Source organism: Teleopsis dalmanni, chromosome 2, assembly GCF_002237135.1.
Source record: "Teleopsis dalmanni isolate 2A chromosome 2, ASM223713v2, whole genome shotgun sequence".
Classification (NCBI taxonomy): domain Eukaryota; kingdom Metazoa; phylum Arthropoda; class Insecta; order Diptera; family Diopsidae; genus Teleopsis; species Teleopsis dalmanni.
Window position 1 is genome coordinate 52,931,532 of NC_051847.1, and position 17,817 is coordinate 52,949,348.

At 28.1% G+C, this 17,817-nt stretch overlaps 4 protein-coding genes across 4 annotated transcripts; 1 reads left to right on the forward strand and 3 right to left on the reverse strand.

The window, feature by feature from the left end:
• Positions 1-5,157: 5,157 nt before the first annotated feature.
• LOC119677713 (probable cytochrome P450 6t3) lies at positions 5,158-8,984 on the reverse strand. The gene is made up of 3 exons (XM_038089173.1): positions 8,914-8,984; positions 5,564-6,839; positions 5,158-5,492 (listed from the first exon to the last, which is right to left on the reverse strand). The coding sequence occupies exons 2-3, from the start codon at positions 6,818-6,820 to the stop codon at positions 5,199-5,201; spliced, it is 1,551 nt and encodes a 516-aa protein (XP_037945101.1). The 5' UTR covers positions 6,821-6,839; positions 8,914-8,984; the 3' UTR covers positions 5,158-5,198.
• LOC119674551 (probable cytochrome P450 6g2) lies at positions 7,282-9,480 on the forward strand. Its single transcript, XM_038085696.1, has 4 exons — positions 7,282-7,604; positions 7,665-7,812; positions 7,866-8,675; positions 8,735-9,480. The coding sequence occupies exons 1-4, from the start codon at positions 7,282-7,284 to the stop codon at positions 9,020-9,022; spliced, it is 1,569 nt and encodes a 522-aa protein (XP_037941624.1). The 3' UTR covers positions 9,023-9,480.
• A 126-nt stretch (positions 9,481-9,606) lies between these two features.
• On the reverse strand, positions 9,607-11,654 carry LOC119677715 (methyltransferase-like protein 25). Its single transcript, XM_038089174.1, has 3 exons — positions 11,249-11,654; positions 10,988-11,191; positions 9,607-10,929 (listed from the first exon to the last, which is right to left on the reverse strand). Exons 1-3 carry the CDS (start codon positions 11,636-11,638, stop codon positions 10,033-10,035), a joined length of 1,491 nt encoding a protein of 496 aa, XP_037945102.1. The 5' UTR covers positions 11,639-11,654; the 3' UTR covers positions 9,607-10,032.
• Positions 11,641-12,116, reverse strand: LOC119677720 (protein LTO1 homolog). Its single transcript, XM_038089180.1, has one exon. The coding sequence runs from the start codon at positions 12,088-12,090 to the stop codon at positions 11,665-11,667; it is 426 nt and encodes a 141-aa protein (XP_037945108.1). The 5' UTR covers positions 12,091-12,116; the 3' UTR covers positions 11,641-11,664.
• Between the last annotated feature and the right edge of the window lie 5,701 nt (positions 12,117-17,817).

The window sequence follows — 17,817 nt, forward strand, 5'->3', positions numbered from 1 at the left end:
ATTGCTTAGCAAATATTTAAATAACTGACAAATGATAAAAATTGAGTTGCGGAATCTTTAACTCTGCTTGATTGATTACATTAAAGCGTACAAATCTTCTAAGAGAAATCATTTATGGACAATTTTCAGTAGCCTTTTAAAAAAAAAATTTTATAGCCCGCCAACGTAACAAACACAAGGACCGTTTGGAATAGGATAGCCCACTTACTAATGGCGAATGAATTTTTTTTTGCTTCTACAATAAATAAAAACAAATAATGATAAATAAAAAAGCTTTTGCTTTTTATTTATTTTTGCTTGTCGAAAATATTGGATAAATAATTAACTTAATTATATGCGAAATCTGTCCTTCAGCTTCCTTACTAATAACTTTATAACGCGTGCTATCCAATTAGTTTATAGACTTTATACGTAGTAATACTTTCTGTTTCCTGTTATTCCAAAATATTAATTTACCTGTTTTTTTTTCAAATTGGCAACTATATACAGTGTATTTCCGATAGGAAATCGTAACAAACAAAAAAAGTTATAATCTATAAAGCAATCATCAAACTGATTCGAACTTATTGTCTTCAGCTGTGTGGTACTACAAAAAAGTAATCTATAAAATTGATTACTATAAAATAATAAATGAATTGTTTTTTTTTTAATATATCCGAATGATACTTTGTTATACAGATCTTATCTTTGATCAAAAAAGATCAACTTGAAATCGGGAACATAATGTACCTATAACAACAAAGTTATAATTTAGAAAGTCATCAAACAACGCTCAAAAGTTAAGATAATATCCTTTATTGGTTATGAATACAATTGTCTAAATTTATCCCCCAGTATTCTTTATAACTGGGTATATTTACGGATGCAAACTGTAGATTCTGCGAAGAGAATGAGGAGTCGGCCCCACATGTGCTGTTTGATTGCCCTGCGCTAATGCACATACGGAATAGGCTCCTGAGAATGTATATTCTTATGGAAGAGGCAATTAAACTCTGTTAAGTAGGTTCTATACTACTTTTACTTTTCTATACTACTTTTTATTGACGCAACAGTACTTAGAGACCTACTCTAAACCCAGAAGGGGGCACAATAGCCCCGACGCTTACAGTGCCACATCCCCTAACAATAATAATAATAATAAAATGTATATAAAAACATAATAAAGAGATTATAATTTTTTTGGATATTTTCGAATGACATTTTGTTATAACAACCACATTTTTAATCAAAACGTATAAATCAATATGAAATCGTGTATGTTTGAGTCATTATAAACCAATAATATTCAAAGTACTTATATTTAATTATAACTCAATTGTGTAATTTTTTTATTAACAAATGATCACTAAATATTTTATTTGATGAAAATACGGCTTCCGCTATTTACGCTAAAGAGTTTAACACATCGCGTAGACAATTTAAATGAAGCCGAAATATGAACGCCTATGATAATTTTTACTGTCTTGAACTTGAGTTCGTCTAAATTGTAAAGTTGATGGTTAGATAAGATCAATTTCACGGCCAATGTTATGGTCAGTTGAATCATTAGAGCATAGAGCATTATGAGTAACGAAAAGCTCCATAAGGCGGTCGATGGTGTTAATCAAATTTGCACCTCACTGCAATTGGGCGCAGAGTCCCATACTCGTCATGCGATCTAATTGATTTTTTTGGGTTTTGGAATAAAAACATAATTGTTTTGTAGATTTCATAATTATTTTCGTAAATGCAAGTACACATGCAATTACATCAATGACAGATAAATAAATGACTTGCAAATGTTAGACCAATGTTGACAATATCTGATCTTGAGTTGACATGAAAGTGGTTTTACGCACGTAGTCCAAACCCAGCTACAAGATAGATGTTGTTGTCGTTGGGCAAAAATCATTGTATCGATATGTAAGCACCGTATGCAATTTATTAGAAAATGAATAGTGGAATGTATACTTTCTCAATCTGCACAAATTAACCTTGAAATATTTACAATAAATAATAGCAAATTTATTGAATTCAAAACAAAAAATTACACAAAACGGCAAAAAATTCATACATATTCAATTTTTGGACTGTCTTTAACGAGTTTAGTGAACTAATTTTTGTTTTTACTTTTGCCCTTTTTCAGTTTAAAACTAATTTCAATATCTTTTTGTATCTTTGCTAAAAATTTTTTCTATTGTATTTCAATATTTTTTCTCTGCATTGTTTGGGATTTAACAAAAGTTAAATCCGAAACCCAAAAAAAGTTGAGGCAACTTTTTACGTTTGAATAAAAAAATTTTAACACTTTGAACTACGAATTCGTTAACACGATTTGTAGGTGGGGGAGCGAAGTTAAGAAATTTTTTAAATTTATCCCCGCAAAAGTTTAAGTATATCCGTTACATAAGTTTTCGAGTTTTTGACAAACTTGCTGAGATCACAGATATATCACAAGGCACACCAATTTTGATTTCACATTCAGAATTTAGTATGGATAAGTTATCGGTAAGATGGTGTAACGATTTTAATGATATTAAAAATTCAATCAAGTAGAATTATGGTATCGACTCATTCGATAGATACAGTAAGGATCGTTTAAACAATTAACTACGCTAGGCAAATCAGTTCCACAGAAGGCCTAAAACGTGTAGTCTGCTCAGAAGGTAATGGGCACAGGTTCTGGGATGTATGTAAAATAAGTCATTGACTTTACATCCATCCAAAGAACCATAGAAACTGCATACAAGGTAATGGACACAGAAAGAAAAACTTGCTCTACTATTAATACGTCAAATGTTCGCCTTGGTTTCCAGGTAATGGTACCTGCATTCGTTCGTAAGCGTTCGTAAGCGTCCAGGTAATGGTACCTGCATTCGTTCGTAAGCGTTCGCTTTGGTGTGGATATTCCTGTTTTTAATAAACAGTAATTTTTATGATTACTTATTATTTTATAATTTCATTCCTTTTATCATTCTTTCTTTTATCTTCATTCTTTGTTTTTACATTTTTCATATAGTTCTCGATAGTAGAGAGGACCATAGTAATCACGCACAGGTCACTTGTAATCCTAAAACCGATACTGCTTACACGGAAGCGATTTGGTTCTAACAACAAGAATTATTATTTAAAAGAGATCAAACATTTGGAAAGAGATTGAATGAGAGATAATAAAATTCAATTTATGAAGTAATGGAAAAAAAATTTAGTTTGGAATTGCTAAAAAATTTAAAAATTTAAATATTCTTAAATTAAAACTATAAATAATTTTTGATGATACTTTTTATAGGTCAACAGTTAATTTGTTATTTTCTTACTAAAATTAATAATTCAGCAATGCTTAGCATATAAAATACTTTACCGATATAAATTACAACAGTTAGCTTCCAAAAGCAAATATTGATAATTAATTATTCAGCAATCGTATATTTTCTATGGTCAAGTCCACAACATCTATGGGAATCATAAAATATTTTTTATAAAAATTTGATCTAGTTTAAAATAGATACATATTTATGCGTAAATTTTTTATAAAATAAACAAAAATAATTGTGTGACGGATATTCATTAATATGTTAGAGAAGTACTTTAAAAACTTCAGAAATTTTTTGGTATTAAATGCTAGTGATATTATAGTTAAATAGAATAAAAACATGTTTATCATACTGATAAACATCAAACAAGCAGTCGATTCACATTACTTTAAAATGATAGTTCCATTTTTTTTACCGAAAACACGTCAATGAATAATTAAAAAGTTATAATTGATTATATTGCAAAATAATTAGCGAAAAATATATGTACATCCATATTGTAGTATTTGAAAAAAATGTGCGTCTCTACTTGAAGCTATTGAGGACTGGATGATCTAATCCAATTGACACCAACCAGTATTTTTTATTTAAAATTAAATTATATTGAATCAAAAAAAAAAAAATTAAAAAACAGTTATATATTAAATTAATATCGAATTTCCAATATAGGCGTCTTTTGCTTGAATTATGGATTCGAGTCAATCAACAAACAAGCACTCCACATCACGACTTTGGTATTTTATATCACCTTTAGCAGCACAAAACATCAATCATGGTCGCAGTGCTCCGCTCCGTTGAGAGCTAATATCCCGTTTATTCCTAGTCGCCTTTAGTTTACATCGGGTAAGTGTAGAACCCACTTAACAATGAAAATGAGGTGTAAGATTATTACTTAGCTAGTGATGCGTAGCATGTGTGACGTGCAGTATCTTGTTAAAAAATAACAAAAAGGTTATCAAAATAGCTTAAAAAACTTTTTTATTGTAATACTAAGAGATGTTAGCATTACCCTTTTAGTAATCATCGACTATCACAAAGGGTCGTACTTCAGTTCTTGTATATTTATATATTTAAGTTTCTATATAACTCCTGTCTTAAGTAAAGCCAATATTTTTTTGTTTATTATTCAGATTGCAAGAGTGAGATCGAGCGTAGACAACAAGACCGTTTCTAAAGATTATTTTTTCATCAATCTCTTCCTTCAATAACTCGATGGTTTATTTTGAAATCTAGAATATTGCGTAATCTTGTTGAAACCGAAGACTTTTGAGACCATGCTTATTCATGACCATGTATACACAAAAATTTTCAAAAATGGCAATCATCATTCAACAGTGCATTTTTCAAGGAAAGTCAGTAATTGATGGATCAACGTTGAATTATATCTCGCACTAAAAGCCTGAATTTCGAGTACTGGTAATGTCACTAAAACAGAATGAGTATTATCGATAAATAAAATTTTGCAATAAAAACAAACCATTTAAGCGGCTACACCGTGAAGTCACTACGCAAAAGGTGATAGCGTAGCGTCAACTTTTCAATTGAAGAGTTCATCAACCCACCAATGCAATCTGGTAAAAACGTAACCTTAGATTACTGACCAAAATCTTCTTCTGCGTAGATAAGCAGAGTGTAAGTTTATTTAGACGATGTTTATGCTGTGCAATTTTTTAATCGTTCTTCAAATAGACTTAGTATATTTAGTGGACAGTAATGTGTACCCCGAGACTTTCAACTAAAATAATTTTTATATATTACATTTACATAATTTTTAAAATTTTTTTTTATATTTTACACTATTGAAGAACAAAATTACATTGTGTCATTGTATAAAATATTACATATGAAAAAATCTTTGTTATAATAAAATTAAGTATATATTAAACAAAACTTTTAATTTATCTATTATGTGTTACTCAATAACTTTTGCTTTCGAAATTTGAGATAAATTCCTCCCTTTGACTGCAACATAAACGACTTCGGATCAAATTTTATTTTTGAAGTTGTTTTCTCACAGATTTCGACAGTAAAACTCTTAAATATATGAACTAAACCAAGTTTAATTTGTAAAATACCCAGACGACTACCGACACAGGCATGGGGACCAGCACCGAAGGGAATATATGTCATTGGATGAATTAATTTTTTTCTTTCTGAGCAAAACCGATCGGGATCGAATCGATCTGGATCTTTCCAATACTATAAAAAGAAATTTTTTATAAACTTTTTTTTTAAACTTGAAAATAGAAAGTTATTAGTATAATACTTACCTTTGAGTCTCGATGTAAACCAAGTATTGAAATATATGCAGGCATACCCTTCGGTATGTCAAAGTTGACAAACGGTTCTAATGAAAATCCAACATCGTTTCCATTAGGAGTACATTCCCGATTTATAAAAGCAGCTGCAGGGTACATACGTAAAGCTTCAGAAACCAACATGTCCAGATAAGTCATACTCGATAAAGTTTCATGGGTAAATTGTGAAGTATTTATAATGGAAAATATCTCTTTAATCTCACAGCGTAAATTATACTGTAACTTAGGTTGTTTAGCCATTTCGTATAGAGTGAAAGCAATTAACGAAGAAGACGTTTCGAAACCAGCTATTAAAAATATTGCAACTTGCGATAGTATGAAATCTGGATGTTTTATTAAACTGTGATTGATATTTTTGGCTTCACTTTGTAACTGTAGAAGTACAGCTATTAAATCATTACACTCGTTATTCAAATGAATTGTATTCTTCATCATTTTATCTACTTCGTTTTTCAAAAAGTTGACGTAACTCTGTGGAAATACTTTTGCTCTAAATATATTAGCATGATTTGGTAAGAAAAATATTATAAGAAAATGTAAAATCTTTATAAGACTGGGCTCAAGTACTTTTCGACATTGAGTGCGAAATTTTGAGTTGTTATTTTGAAGACTAAATTCTTCAACACTAAACAACAGCTTCACAGTTAGATCAGTTGTAAATTTTGCTGACATTTCTTTCACCTCAATTATTGGTGAGATGGTATGGTTTTGAAATTGAAGATCTATATATGTTTGTAGTTTTGTAGCTACTTGCAAAATAATTGGAAACATTCTATTCTTTAGAGTCCCACTAGTAAAAAGTGCTGATATTGCTTTACGACTATCATGCCAAATTGAATATTTTGCTAGTGGTAATGTAAGAGAGCCTAGTAAATCATTATATGGATCAGCTGCTTCAAATCGATTTAAAAAATAGTTAAATTTTTTAATTAAAATCAATTCAATTATATATGGATCACGTATTAACAAAGCAGGTTTATGCAATATATATATACCTAATAATTTACTACTCCCTCTGTAATATAAATTTTGAAAAAAATCTCCAAATGAGTACTTCATTAGAAACAAATCTTTTAAATTACCAATGAAAGGTATAGATTTAATATATGGTATTTCATATCTTTGCCAATATGAATAATTATATCTGATCCATATGAAAGTAATAATTAAAAATATAAAGCAGACTGCTAGCAGATAGATATATACCATGGCTGATGTCAATGTTAATCTGAAAGAAAATATTTATATAAATCAATTATTAAAGTACATATGTTTCAATCTACAATTTTTTAAATTTTAATATAAGAAGTATACCATATTTTAAAGAAACTATAGAATGATGTTTAACTATATTTAGCATAACATATCACTTGTACGATAAGTGCAAATCTACTTATAAATGAAGTTGTTAAATCGTTTTTGTAAAATTTAACAAACATATTTTCAATATTTTGAAACTAATGAATGAAATATTTATATATATATATGTATAAATTTTCCTTTGTTATTCCCAAAGTATCTTAAAATATTTAAATTGCTTTTGTTGAAGTCTATAAATGAAAACAAGAACTTTGGCTTTTGACTTTTTTTGTTCAATAGAACTGATATTATGAATGGTGTCCCGATGTAATAAATTTCGTAATGAATTTCCGGAGCTCATTCAGTTCAAAATGTTGCCTGAAGTGGATACAACAATATTTTTGTTACTCTTGACTATTGGATTTTTTTATTATGTCTTAAGATTTCATTATAATTATTGGGTACGTAAAAAAGTACCACAAATAAAACCAACTTTTTTTGTTGGAAATATGGGAAATTTAATTCGTATGAAAAATAGTTCAGCAGAATTCATACGCGATCTATATAATCATCCACAAGCAAAAACTGAAGCTTTTGTAGGAATTCATCTGTTCTACAACCCCGCCATTCTTCTACGTGATCCAGAACTTATTAAGATGATTTTGATAAGAGATTTTTCAAAATTTTGTAACAGGTAAGTTAATAAATTTATTTAAATAATTTATAATTTATATAGATAAATAAAATCGTATAGATATTCGAATTCAGATTTAAATGGAGATCCAATTGGTTCGAAGAATATATTTTTTCTTAAAAATCCGGCATGGAAAGATGTCAGACTCAAACTAACACCATTTTTTACCAGTGGTAGAATGAAACATATGTTCTACTTGGTTGATGAAGTAAGCAGTCCATGTGTAAATATTATAAAAATCTCTTTAACTCCTTTTATCAGGTTGGTAGGAGCTTAAATGATTATTTACTATCACAGTCACTTCAAGAAAATGAGTCTAAATTGAATTCATTCGTTTTGGAATTAAAAGAGTTTTGTGCCTTATATACAACCGATGTGATTGCTACTGTTGCTTATGGAGTACAGGCAAATACTTTTAAAAACCCCAATGGTGATTTTAGGCGAAATGGACGTGAAGTATTTCGGTTTAGCACAAAACGTGCTTTAGAGTTTACAGTACTATTCTTCTTGCCACATCTTATGCCATTTTTCGGTTTTAAAGTTGTACCTAAGAAATCTACGGAGTTCATTCGCTCCACCATTAATTTTGTAATGGAACAACGTGAGTTGTCCGGTAAAACCCGTAATGATCTTATAGATATCTTGATTGAATATAAAAACTGGTCCAAGGCACAAAATGAAAAAAAAGAAAAATCTAATGTTTTATTTGAAGGAGACATTTTAGTAGCGCAAGCGGCAATATTTTTTACCGCAGGCTTCGAAACCTCATCAGCGACTATGTCATTTGCACTTTATGAGTTGTCCAAAAGACCATTACTACAGAAACGCGTACGCGATGAAATTAGAAATGCTCTCAGAGAAAGTAATGGAAAAGTAACCCAACAGTTAATTGATTCGTTGGAATATACACAAATGGTTATTTATGAAACTTTACGGCTATATCCACCACTACCATTTTTAGATCGAGAATGTACCATAGATGCGAATGATACTTATACGCTTGATAAAATTACAATTAAGCGGGGCATGCCAATTTATATACCGGTTTACGGTTTACATATGGATCCAAAAGTAAAATTGTTTAAAATTATTATTTTTAATATGTTTAAATTTTGAAATTTATTTTTCAGTTCTTTCCGAATCCAAACACTTTCGATCCTGAGAGATTTTCAAATGAAAACCGTAAATCAATAAAGTCGTGCACTTATCTGCCTTTCGGTCAAGGACCTCATGCTTGCATCGGTGAGCGATTCAGTATGTTACAGATCAAAATTGGACTTGTTTACTTTTTTTTAAGTCATTACGTTACCACTTGTTCAAAAACCAAATCCGAAATGAAGTTAGATCCAAAAGCAATTATATTACAGGCCGAAGGTGGAATATATCTCAGTGTTGTTCGCGATCCGATAAATGCATGACCGCCTCAAGAACCTTTTAAGAACTAAATTTAGAAGAATGTGAATGCTTAGTAGATTTAGATGCGAGATTGATAGTTTGAAAAACAATTACTAATGACGTGACTTTTTACCTTTGAATTGATTCACAATTATTTCTATTATTTGCTGGTTTTGTAACATTAAACACGCGATATTTGATATTTAAATACTTATTTTCCATATTAATTAATCGGTGCGAAAACAAAATAATTACATTGAACACATATCAAAATTACTGTAAAATAAGAATATAAAGCCAATGAACATCCACGGATCACCAACTGCAAGGAATTTCTAATCTATAACGAGAAGAGGTACTTCTCTTTCCCCTCAGAATTTCACTAAGGGCCAGAAAAGAAACAGGGTTTCTAAGAGCGGGTGAAATTATAATTAAATCTATAACAATTTGGAACTATTGATTTTATTAGTTATAATTTTAAAAACGCATAATAAATTTAACATTTTTTATTCGAATAACTTAAAATAAATTTGTTTTTCTTAATTTGCAAAATATATTCATAATTAAAATGTTATATATAAAATTCATTATTGAAGATAAACGAGTAACAAGTAACTATCTGATAGGCTGTTATATATTCAACAGAGAAGCAAATGAATACTAAGTTGGAAAATGTGTGAAGTCCAAAAGTTATTTTTGTTATATACCTGAAGAATCATTGGTGTAAGCGCTTTATATCTGCCTTGTGTTTTTCACAAGAATTTTGAATGTTATTTTTTAAAATACCTATCATTCTTTAATTATTACAGTTGATGAAATTACAAACTTAAAACATGCCTTAGGTTCTGGAGACCCTCCTAATTTATTTGAAACATCGTCAAAGAAAAGTGCCGAAATATTTTGTCTCTATTAGTTAAAGAAATGAAGATTTTTCGCAAATAGAATTAAATTTAAATACACATTTATTGTTTCACATTCACATCATAAAAATATAAATATTAATTTTAGAATATCAAGAATTTTAGAATAAATATCATTTTAGAGCAATAACAGCAAAGCATCTTGGTGAAATCAGTGAATCAAATATTGGTACTAAATAACTACGTTCGTAACCCAGTTCTTTAAGGTACAGTAAACGATCTAATAAAATTATACTCTCCAATACCGGTGCAAAGGCCATTCGGAGTAAATAAAATAGATCTAAATAGTTTTTGTGTATCGCATAGTCAGATTCAATTTTTGTTATTCGCTCCGTGCTAATAGATTCGAAATTTATATTTACTTTATTAGAGCATAATTTTAAGTATTCTTTAAAATTTCTATATTTTTTTATTCTACCCACTTGTACTGTATTTCTTAAATCTGGATTCATTTCGCATATTAAAACTTCTAGTAGCGCTCTATAGAAAAGTGATATGTTTGGTAGCTCATTGGCTGCCAATGTTCGATCCATAGATTGTACTGCTAGCATACGCGCATTGCGGCCAAGTTTCACTTTTTTGTTTCTTAAAAAATTACTCATAGGAAAGCCTTCTGTAGTTTGTTTATCCATAAAAACCTTATTACCAAAAAATTCTGGACCAGAAAATGATTCTTTTAACATATGATAACAACAACCAATGTTACAAATAATTTTACATTCTTGTTGTGCATGAAATACTTTTAAACAAGTAGGCGCTAAGTTCCCGCAAGTGTGTAATCCAGTAAGGCAAAAATTTGGTGATACCATCGTGGGAATTGAAAACAGTTCCTTTATTAGATGTGTAATTTTTAAATCGGTGGTTATGAATTTTGAAATGGTTTGATAGTTAATAACGTTTTCGTTAATATTTGTAGAAACAATTTTATCTTTTGGTTTGTTGCCACGGCGTGGCGGTGTTATACCTTTGTTTTTCAATTCTGCACGTACCGTTAGGCTGTTCCATGCGCGCTATTTATAAAAATAATATTAACAAAAATAACTAATCTAAGGCAACAATCTACCACACCTGTAGTTTATTACTTCTTCTCAGAGCACTTTCCGTATTTTGTTCATTAAAGTCAATGCCTAGAACTTTGTGCTTGTATTGAAGTGCTAATCTGGATGATAAATATCCTTTTCCATCTCCAGCATCCACAATAAACATAAGATTGTGTTTTTCGTTCGGATGAATTTCCATTAAATCATTTACTAGTTCCGCAGTAAGCTCGACCTTAATAAAAAGTATAAAATTTTGAAAATGTAGGATATTTTGAATTGTCATACCCACCTCATGGCTCTTCTTTTCACTCATAAATTCTTTAATTGACAACTTTTCATTAACATGCTCTTTTCCTAACGATTTATATAAATCTTCAACTGTTGTTATAATATCTTCACAGTTGCTCAAGTCATATTCCAAAGCATGAGAAAAAAATTGATTAATTGCTTTAAACTCATCCAGTTTTAACTCCTTTTTATTTTTGTGTATAAAAATATTTTTTATACAATCCTGAACATTTTGCTCATCAGATATTTCTGCACGTATATCAGTAGGTATATGTTGATTCCAATGCTTATCAGTAATGTAGTTTACCATGTGGCAGTTCACAAACTCCCAATATGGATGCATAAAATTCAAAATTGCATTCAAACGTTTTTTAATATTTGTTATACTCATCTTGTTTATTTTGTATATGGTATATATCAAAAAGAAAGATCTTTTCGAATATCCACTGTATTTTTATCTATTTTACAATCACTTTTAATTTCTGACATAACCTGTAATCTCCTAAATTGTACACGAATTTGTTCCAAAGCAGTTTTATTGTCTATGTTTACATCGATGTTACTTATAAAATCATCAATTGCATGTCGCAAATGCTCCAAGCTGCGTTTAATTTTAGAAGTATGTTGAAATTGTAGTTGTGCCACAACAAATCCGTACATGTCACCAATCTCTTCACCTAGCGCAATACCGTGAGCATAACCCAAAGCATGTCCTTCTTTAGTTCCCTCAGTTAGTCCTTCTTCAAAACCAACATGATAACTTTTATTAGCTATATTGTTTTCTACAAGTGCAATGTCGTCAAAAATATCATTAATATCCCGTTCGACCACCTGACCCGCCATTGAAACATTTGTTGCTGGTTTTTACATACGTGCTAGTCATCTGTGTTTCTCATGCGTTTATCGTAAGCCATTCACAATAAAATGACTGTGTATGGCAATGTATATTCACAATTGCTGAGTACATTCACAACAAATATTTTAGAAAAGTAAACTGCTAAATTTCTATAACTAATAAAACCTTTAATAATTATATTTAAAGATTAAATATAATTAAACTAATTAACAATATTATATATTGGAATTTACTATTTATTAATATATATTTTTTATTTTTGTGTTAAAAATATTTTATTCTTTTCTTCTTTGTATTATGTATATAAATATATAATCAATATATGCTTACATTGTTATTTACCTAATTTTATCTAATTATATGATTGTATATATTTTAATTTATTATGTCCAATTAATAAAAGTAACTAAACAGTATGTAACTTATATTATTAATGGTGTCATATACATATTTGTGAAAAATTTGATGATAAAAATGCAAACATATACGCAATTTTCAGCGTATCTTCCAAATTCTTAGAATACTGAAAGAATTGTTTCAGTTTATTAACAATTAATAAATATGTGATTACTGTTTAATTGTTTAAAATTTTTTAATAGTGAAGAACCATTATATAACAAATAATAATGAAAAATCACATTAGATTAATAATGAAAAATCACATTAGATTATATAATGTTATTTAAATCAAATTATTTAGTATGCAGTTTTTATTTATTTAAATCTTTTAATAAGGATCAAAAAATCAAGAATTTTAAGTTATATTAATTTGTAGAAAACTAATGGAATTATTGATATTAAATTTTTTATTGTTATAAGTTTATAATCAACGAAATTAAACTAGCGATAATTACACTAGTTTTTGACTACAATAATTCAATTATGAACAAAACAGAACAAACAATCAAATATTATCGTTTTTTTAATTTACAAATAAGTATCAAATTAATAAAAATAGATTATTTAAAAATTAAAAAATAAAGAATTCAAAATTAAAACTATTTTTATAAATTAGGAAATTTTTATATATTTATATATTATTTTTTAACTTATGGTGTTTTCGATTGTTAAATCTGGGGTAGTTTTTTCATAATAAAACATAACATGCCCTTTTAATACACTCGAGATTAATGTATAACACTCGAGATTAATGTATAACACTCGAGATTAATTTATTACACTCCAGATATTTTGCCAGAGTAACAAGATTACTCTGAAATTAACAACTGTTTTATATGATTCGATATATGTGTTCGTGAAAAATTGAAATGTCTATATATAGAATACTTTCTGTAAATAAAATCATTTAAAGGTTAAAAAAGCAGGAACTTAATTGTAATTAAGTAAATTTATATAACTTAGATTTGCGATTTAGTTCTAATAACAGTACAGCAAGTAAAATTGCTATTATATTTTCATATTTATAAAATTTTAATAAAAAAAATTAATTTATTTATTAATTTATTTATGCATATGCAATTAAAATTTTAACTCAGAATTTTATATATTATAAAATTCAAGTAATAATGAATCAATATTTATACAAAATTATTTGTAATTGGTTTTATTAATTTAAACAATAATTATAAATAAAAATATAGGGATTCAAATATAAAACCACATGCTTTTCGTATTTGTTCATTAATCATTTCGTTTAAATCCTACCTAAAATTCACACTGACACTTATTTATATGTAGTGTACGACATATTTGTACATAATATGTGCTAATTTTTGTATTTTTCGTAACTCCTAATTTTCATTAAGTCCCAGTATCCTTCAGATGTCGTCTTAATGACTGCGACAAATTTTGTCTGCAACATTAATAATTAACATATATAGTTGACGTCATAATACCGTCAAACACCGCAACGTCAAACGCATTAGCTTGCAAGGTCTTTCAGCTAAAAATAGTGTTGTAAAATTAAAATCATAAACCACTCAAATAAATTCAATGTAAATTTAAATTCCTCGGAATGCAACATTCATTCTATCAAATTTTCCGGAATATCTATAAATAAAAGACCAATATATACATATGTACATCAGAATAGTGATTCTGTAACAAGTAATTTTATTTATGTACTGAAGTAACGCCTAATATCATTGCTATATGATAGCAAGTATATTATTTTATATACAAAACATTTAATAAGCAAAGCATTAATTTAGAATAATTTACTGACATATGGACGATTGCCAATCAAATAATTGTGACAATGCCAATAGCAAAGCAAGTAAATATTTACATAAATATACAAACATGAAATGCCATAAAAAGTATATAAACAGACATATGTACGTATGCAAATACAATTTAAACGTTTGTAAAATGCATATTCTTTGGGTTTTTCATAAATATGACACTTAGAAGGCAAGCTCCGTTGCAACAAAAACTGTACTAATAGAAAAAAACAACATAGTATTTCAGTGACGTTTTATGAAACCCAACTTCACTTGCACACCATTTAAGTTGCCATATATCCTAATAACAAAGTTTCAATGTGGAAAATAGTTAATAACAGTTCAAAGCTACCAAACAGAAACAACTACATTTATACATATGTATATTAGCGATTTAGCGACAAATAAGTCAGTCTAATTTAACCTTGCTTTCAACGGAATCCCGTACTAGCTACCGGCTGCGTCCCCTTGTTTTGATGGGTGTATTTCATTTGTATACCTTTTATTATATCGTATCTAGTGCATTGTACACCAACTCAGTTTCCACAAAAAACTAAGTGAAAGCGTTTTTTAACAATTTCCCTTGAAGAGTTTGTTTCGTGCATGTAAAATATAGGCACACGATTGTATTGTATTCTCAGTTTTGGATTGTTTTTTTATTTTTTGAAATTAGTATTCAGTTCCGATATCTACTACTTATCTACTATGAATATATACAAGATAGTATATATTTATATATACGTCAGTAAGAGAAAATTATAATTTCAAAGCAAACATTTTTTTAACAAATTCAGCAATGAAATATATTAACATCGAATAACACCAAAATTCGCAAGACTAACCATTTTAAAGTCTGTTTCAAAGGATCGCTGTACTAAATATATGTAGTTATTCGATTAGAAACAAATAACCAGTGTACTGGTAGTTCCTCTGCTATCACAATTTATCTAACAAGCTTGACTTTATTTATTCCTTCATTATTGAAATATCTTCGCTGCTTTAGTTCTTTTTATGGTTTGTGATTGTTGCTCAGATTTGACTTAGTAGAGGGACTGAGATATTGTTTTGAGAAGTGTTATACAGTTTATATTATATAATATTGCTGCGTTATTCATTTCAAAGTAAGTCAAAATGTTCTTTCCAGCGCTACTTAATTTTTGACTTATCTCGTATTAGTGAACTATCCTACCCTCTATATATTATGGTAAGTGCATCATTGTTATGATATTATATTTTGTTAAATTAAATAAACATAAACCAGAAACACAAAAAAAAAGAGTTTACTTAAAATAAATATTATAAATTCATTGATTTGCCAATGGACGAGATCAAGAATCAACATGTCTTTTAAATATTTTCGTTATATACCGACGCATATATCCAACTACTATATTTTCATCATATTTATTACAAACCACATGTCTGCAAAATCGTCATAGTAAGTATCATTCTTTGAAGACTGCCTATCATCCTGTTAATGTACTTTGTAACTCAATGTTTTCAATAAAATTTTTATTTCGGTTAAGTATTAAATAAATTTTGGTAAATTTTAAAAATTGCTTAAATTTCTAATATAATAATATAATATATATTAATTTATTATTAATTATTAATTAAGAATATAAAACTATATCTTCCATTACTGATATCTTGATATTCTTTGAATTGTACAGCTAAGTTTCTAAATTTATTATTAGATTTTATAGATTAGAAATCTTTTTAACAGTTATATATAGTTGGCAGTCAACATGGGGACGGCCCATGTCTTTTAGTGAGTTTTATGACATTTTTTTTTAACAGAATTTATTTAAGAGCAAGTATACATTACTTTATTCCATTAAATCTATGAATAAAACCCACATAATAATTTTCGTCATTTATTGTTACCATAAATATTATGTTTTTTAATAATATGTTTTTGACCAAAAATTTTAGTAATTGAAAAATAATTTTAATAAAATTTATATTGGCCGTTATTATTTATGACCTTTTCCTATTTTTCAGATAATTTCATTATTGCATCGGTGTAGAACTTCTGTGGTTTATCAGTGACAAATTCAGCGGTCTTTCGGTCAGTTATACAATGTTATGGGTTTTTATTGAAATGTGATTATATCTCATACTACAAACACTAAAAAAGCGTTTAAAGATATGCTTTAAAATCACCTAATATATAGAAAACCGACCAGATAATTCTATTATTAAAATCTAATATATTGTTTACAACACCATATCTTTAACAAACTTATCTTATAGATACTTTACTTTACTTATAGAAAATAAATGTTTATAAAAGTTACGTCCTCATTTTGAAATGTATCAGAAAATGATACTTTGAGTCATCTTTTTTGAAATTTATTTAAATTTAAGTCTATAAGTGTAATCATTTATGTTATAACAGTAATTTTTATCAATGTTTTCACTTATACAGGCTAAAGGCCTATTATAACTGATTCACAAAATATATAATTAGTTATCAATTTTTTATCTATACTTTTTACGTACAATTTTTTGAGTTGAGTTTTAGCTGCTAGTTTAAGTTTGTCTTATAATAGCAAAGATTTTAAAATCTCTTCCATTAAAGGGCCTCATAACTTTCAACTTCTAAAAAATATTTAAATATTTAAAATATTTGATAACAATCCATCCTAAAACATAAAATTTTTAATAGCGCCTTATAGTTCTTATCTGTCCTATAGTTTATCATTTATAAACATATGCACTGAATTCGTAGTGACAAAATTCTATCTAAACAACCAACGCATGGCATGTGACATTTATTCGAATAACAATATTCAGAAATGAAGTTCAATTAATCCTTTAATAAAAAAAATATGATAAAGTCTTAGTACAAAAAACTCAGCAGCTTCTATTTCTTCATAAAATAGTGTAAAATAAAAGCGAAAATGGGTATGTAAATGAATAGGTAATTTTCTATTTATATTGAAAAATCTGGAAGTCTTATCAATTACCAATTATTATTAAGCCATCCAAGCTAAAATATTCGTTGCCTAAAAAAGGCTGAAACTCTGCTTTAATTTAAAACAAATTCCGCTAAAATATCAAGGTATAACCCCAGCAATAATATAATATTTAATATTTCGTACTAGTACTTAATCAATTACATAATTGAATCACAGGATGTCAGGATGCCAAAAGGAGCGGACATGTGATATGATAAAACAGCTAACAAATATACTGATAAATGCAGACGACTACTAGTGTGAAAACGGATTTTTTATAATATTTCTCCAAAAACCAAATAATTATAAATAATTCAATCATTGAATTTCAAAAAGAAAGATCATGTGATTTGATGAATAAACTCACAAATATTCTGAAAAAACCCGACGATTACTAGTAAACTACCGAATTATTACATATATATATATTTATATATACGTATTGAAAAATCCATTTAATAGTTTGTAACGTGGTTTAGTCAATGAAACTAGATACAGATGTCGAAATATTGACATCATTACTATTCCAATAAAGAACTCACTCAATTTTGGGGTCTAATGTTTTCAT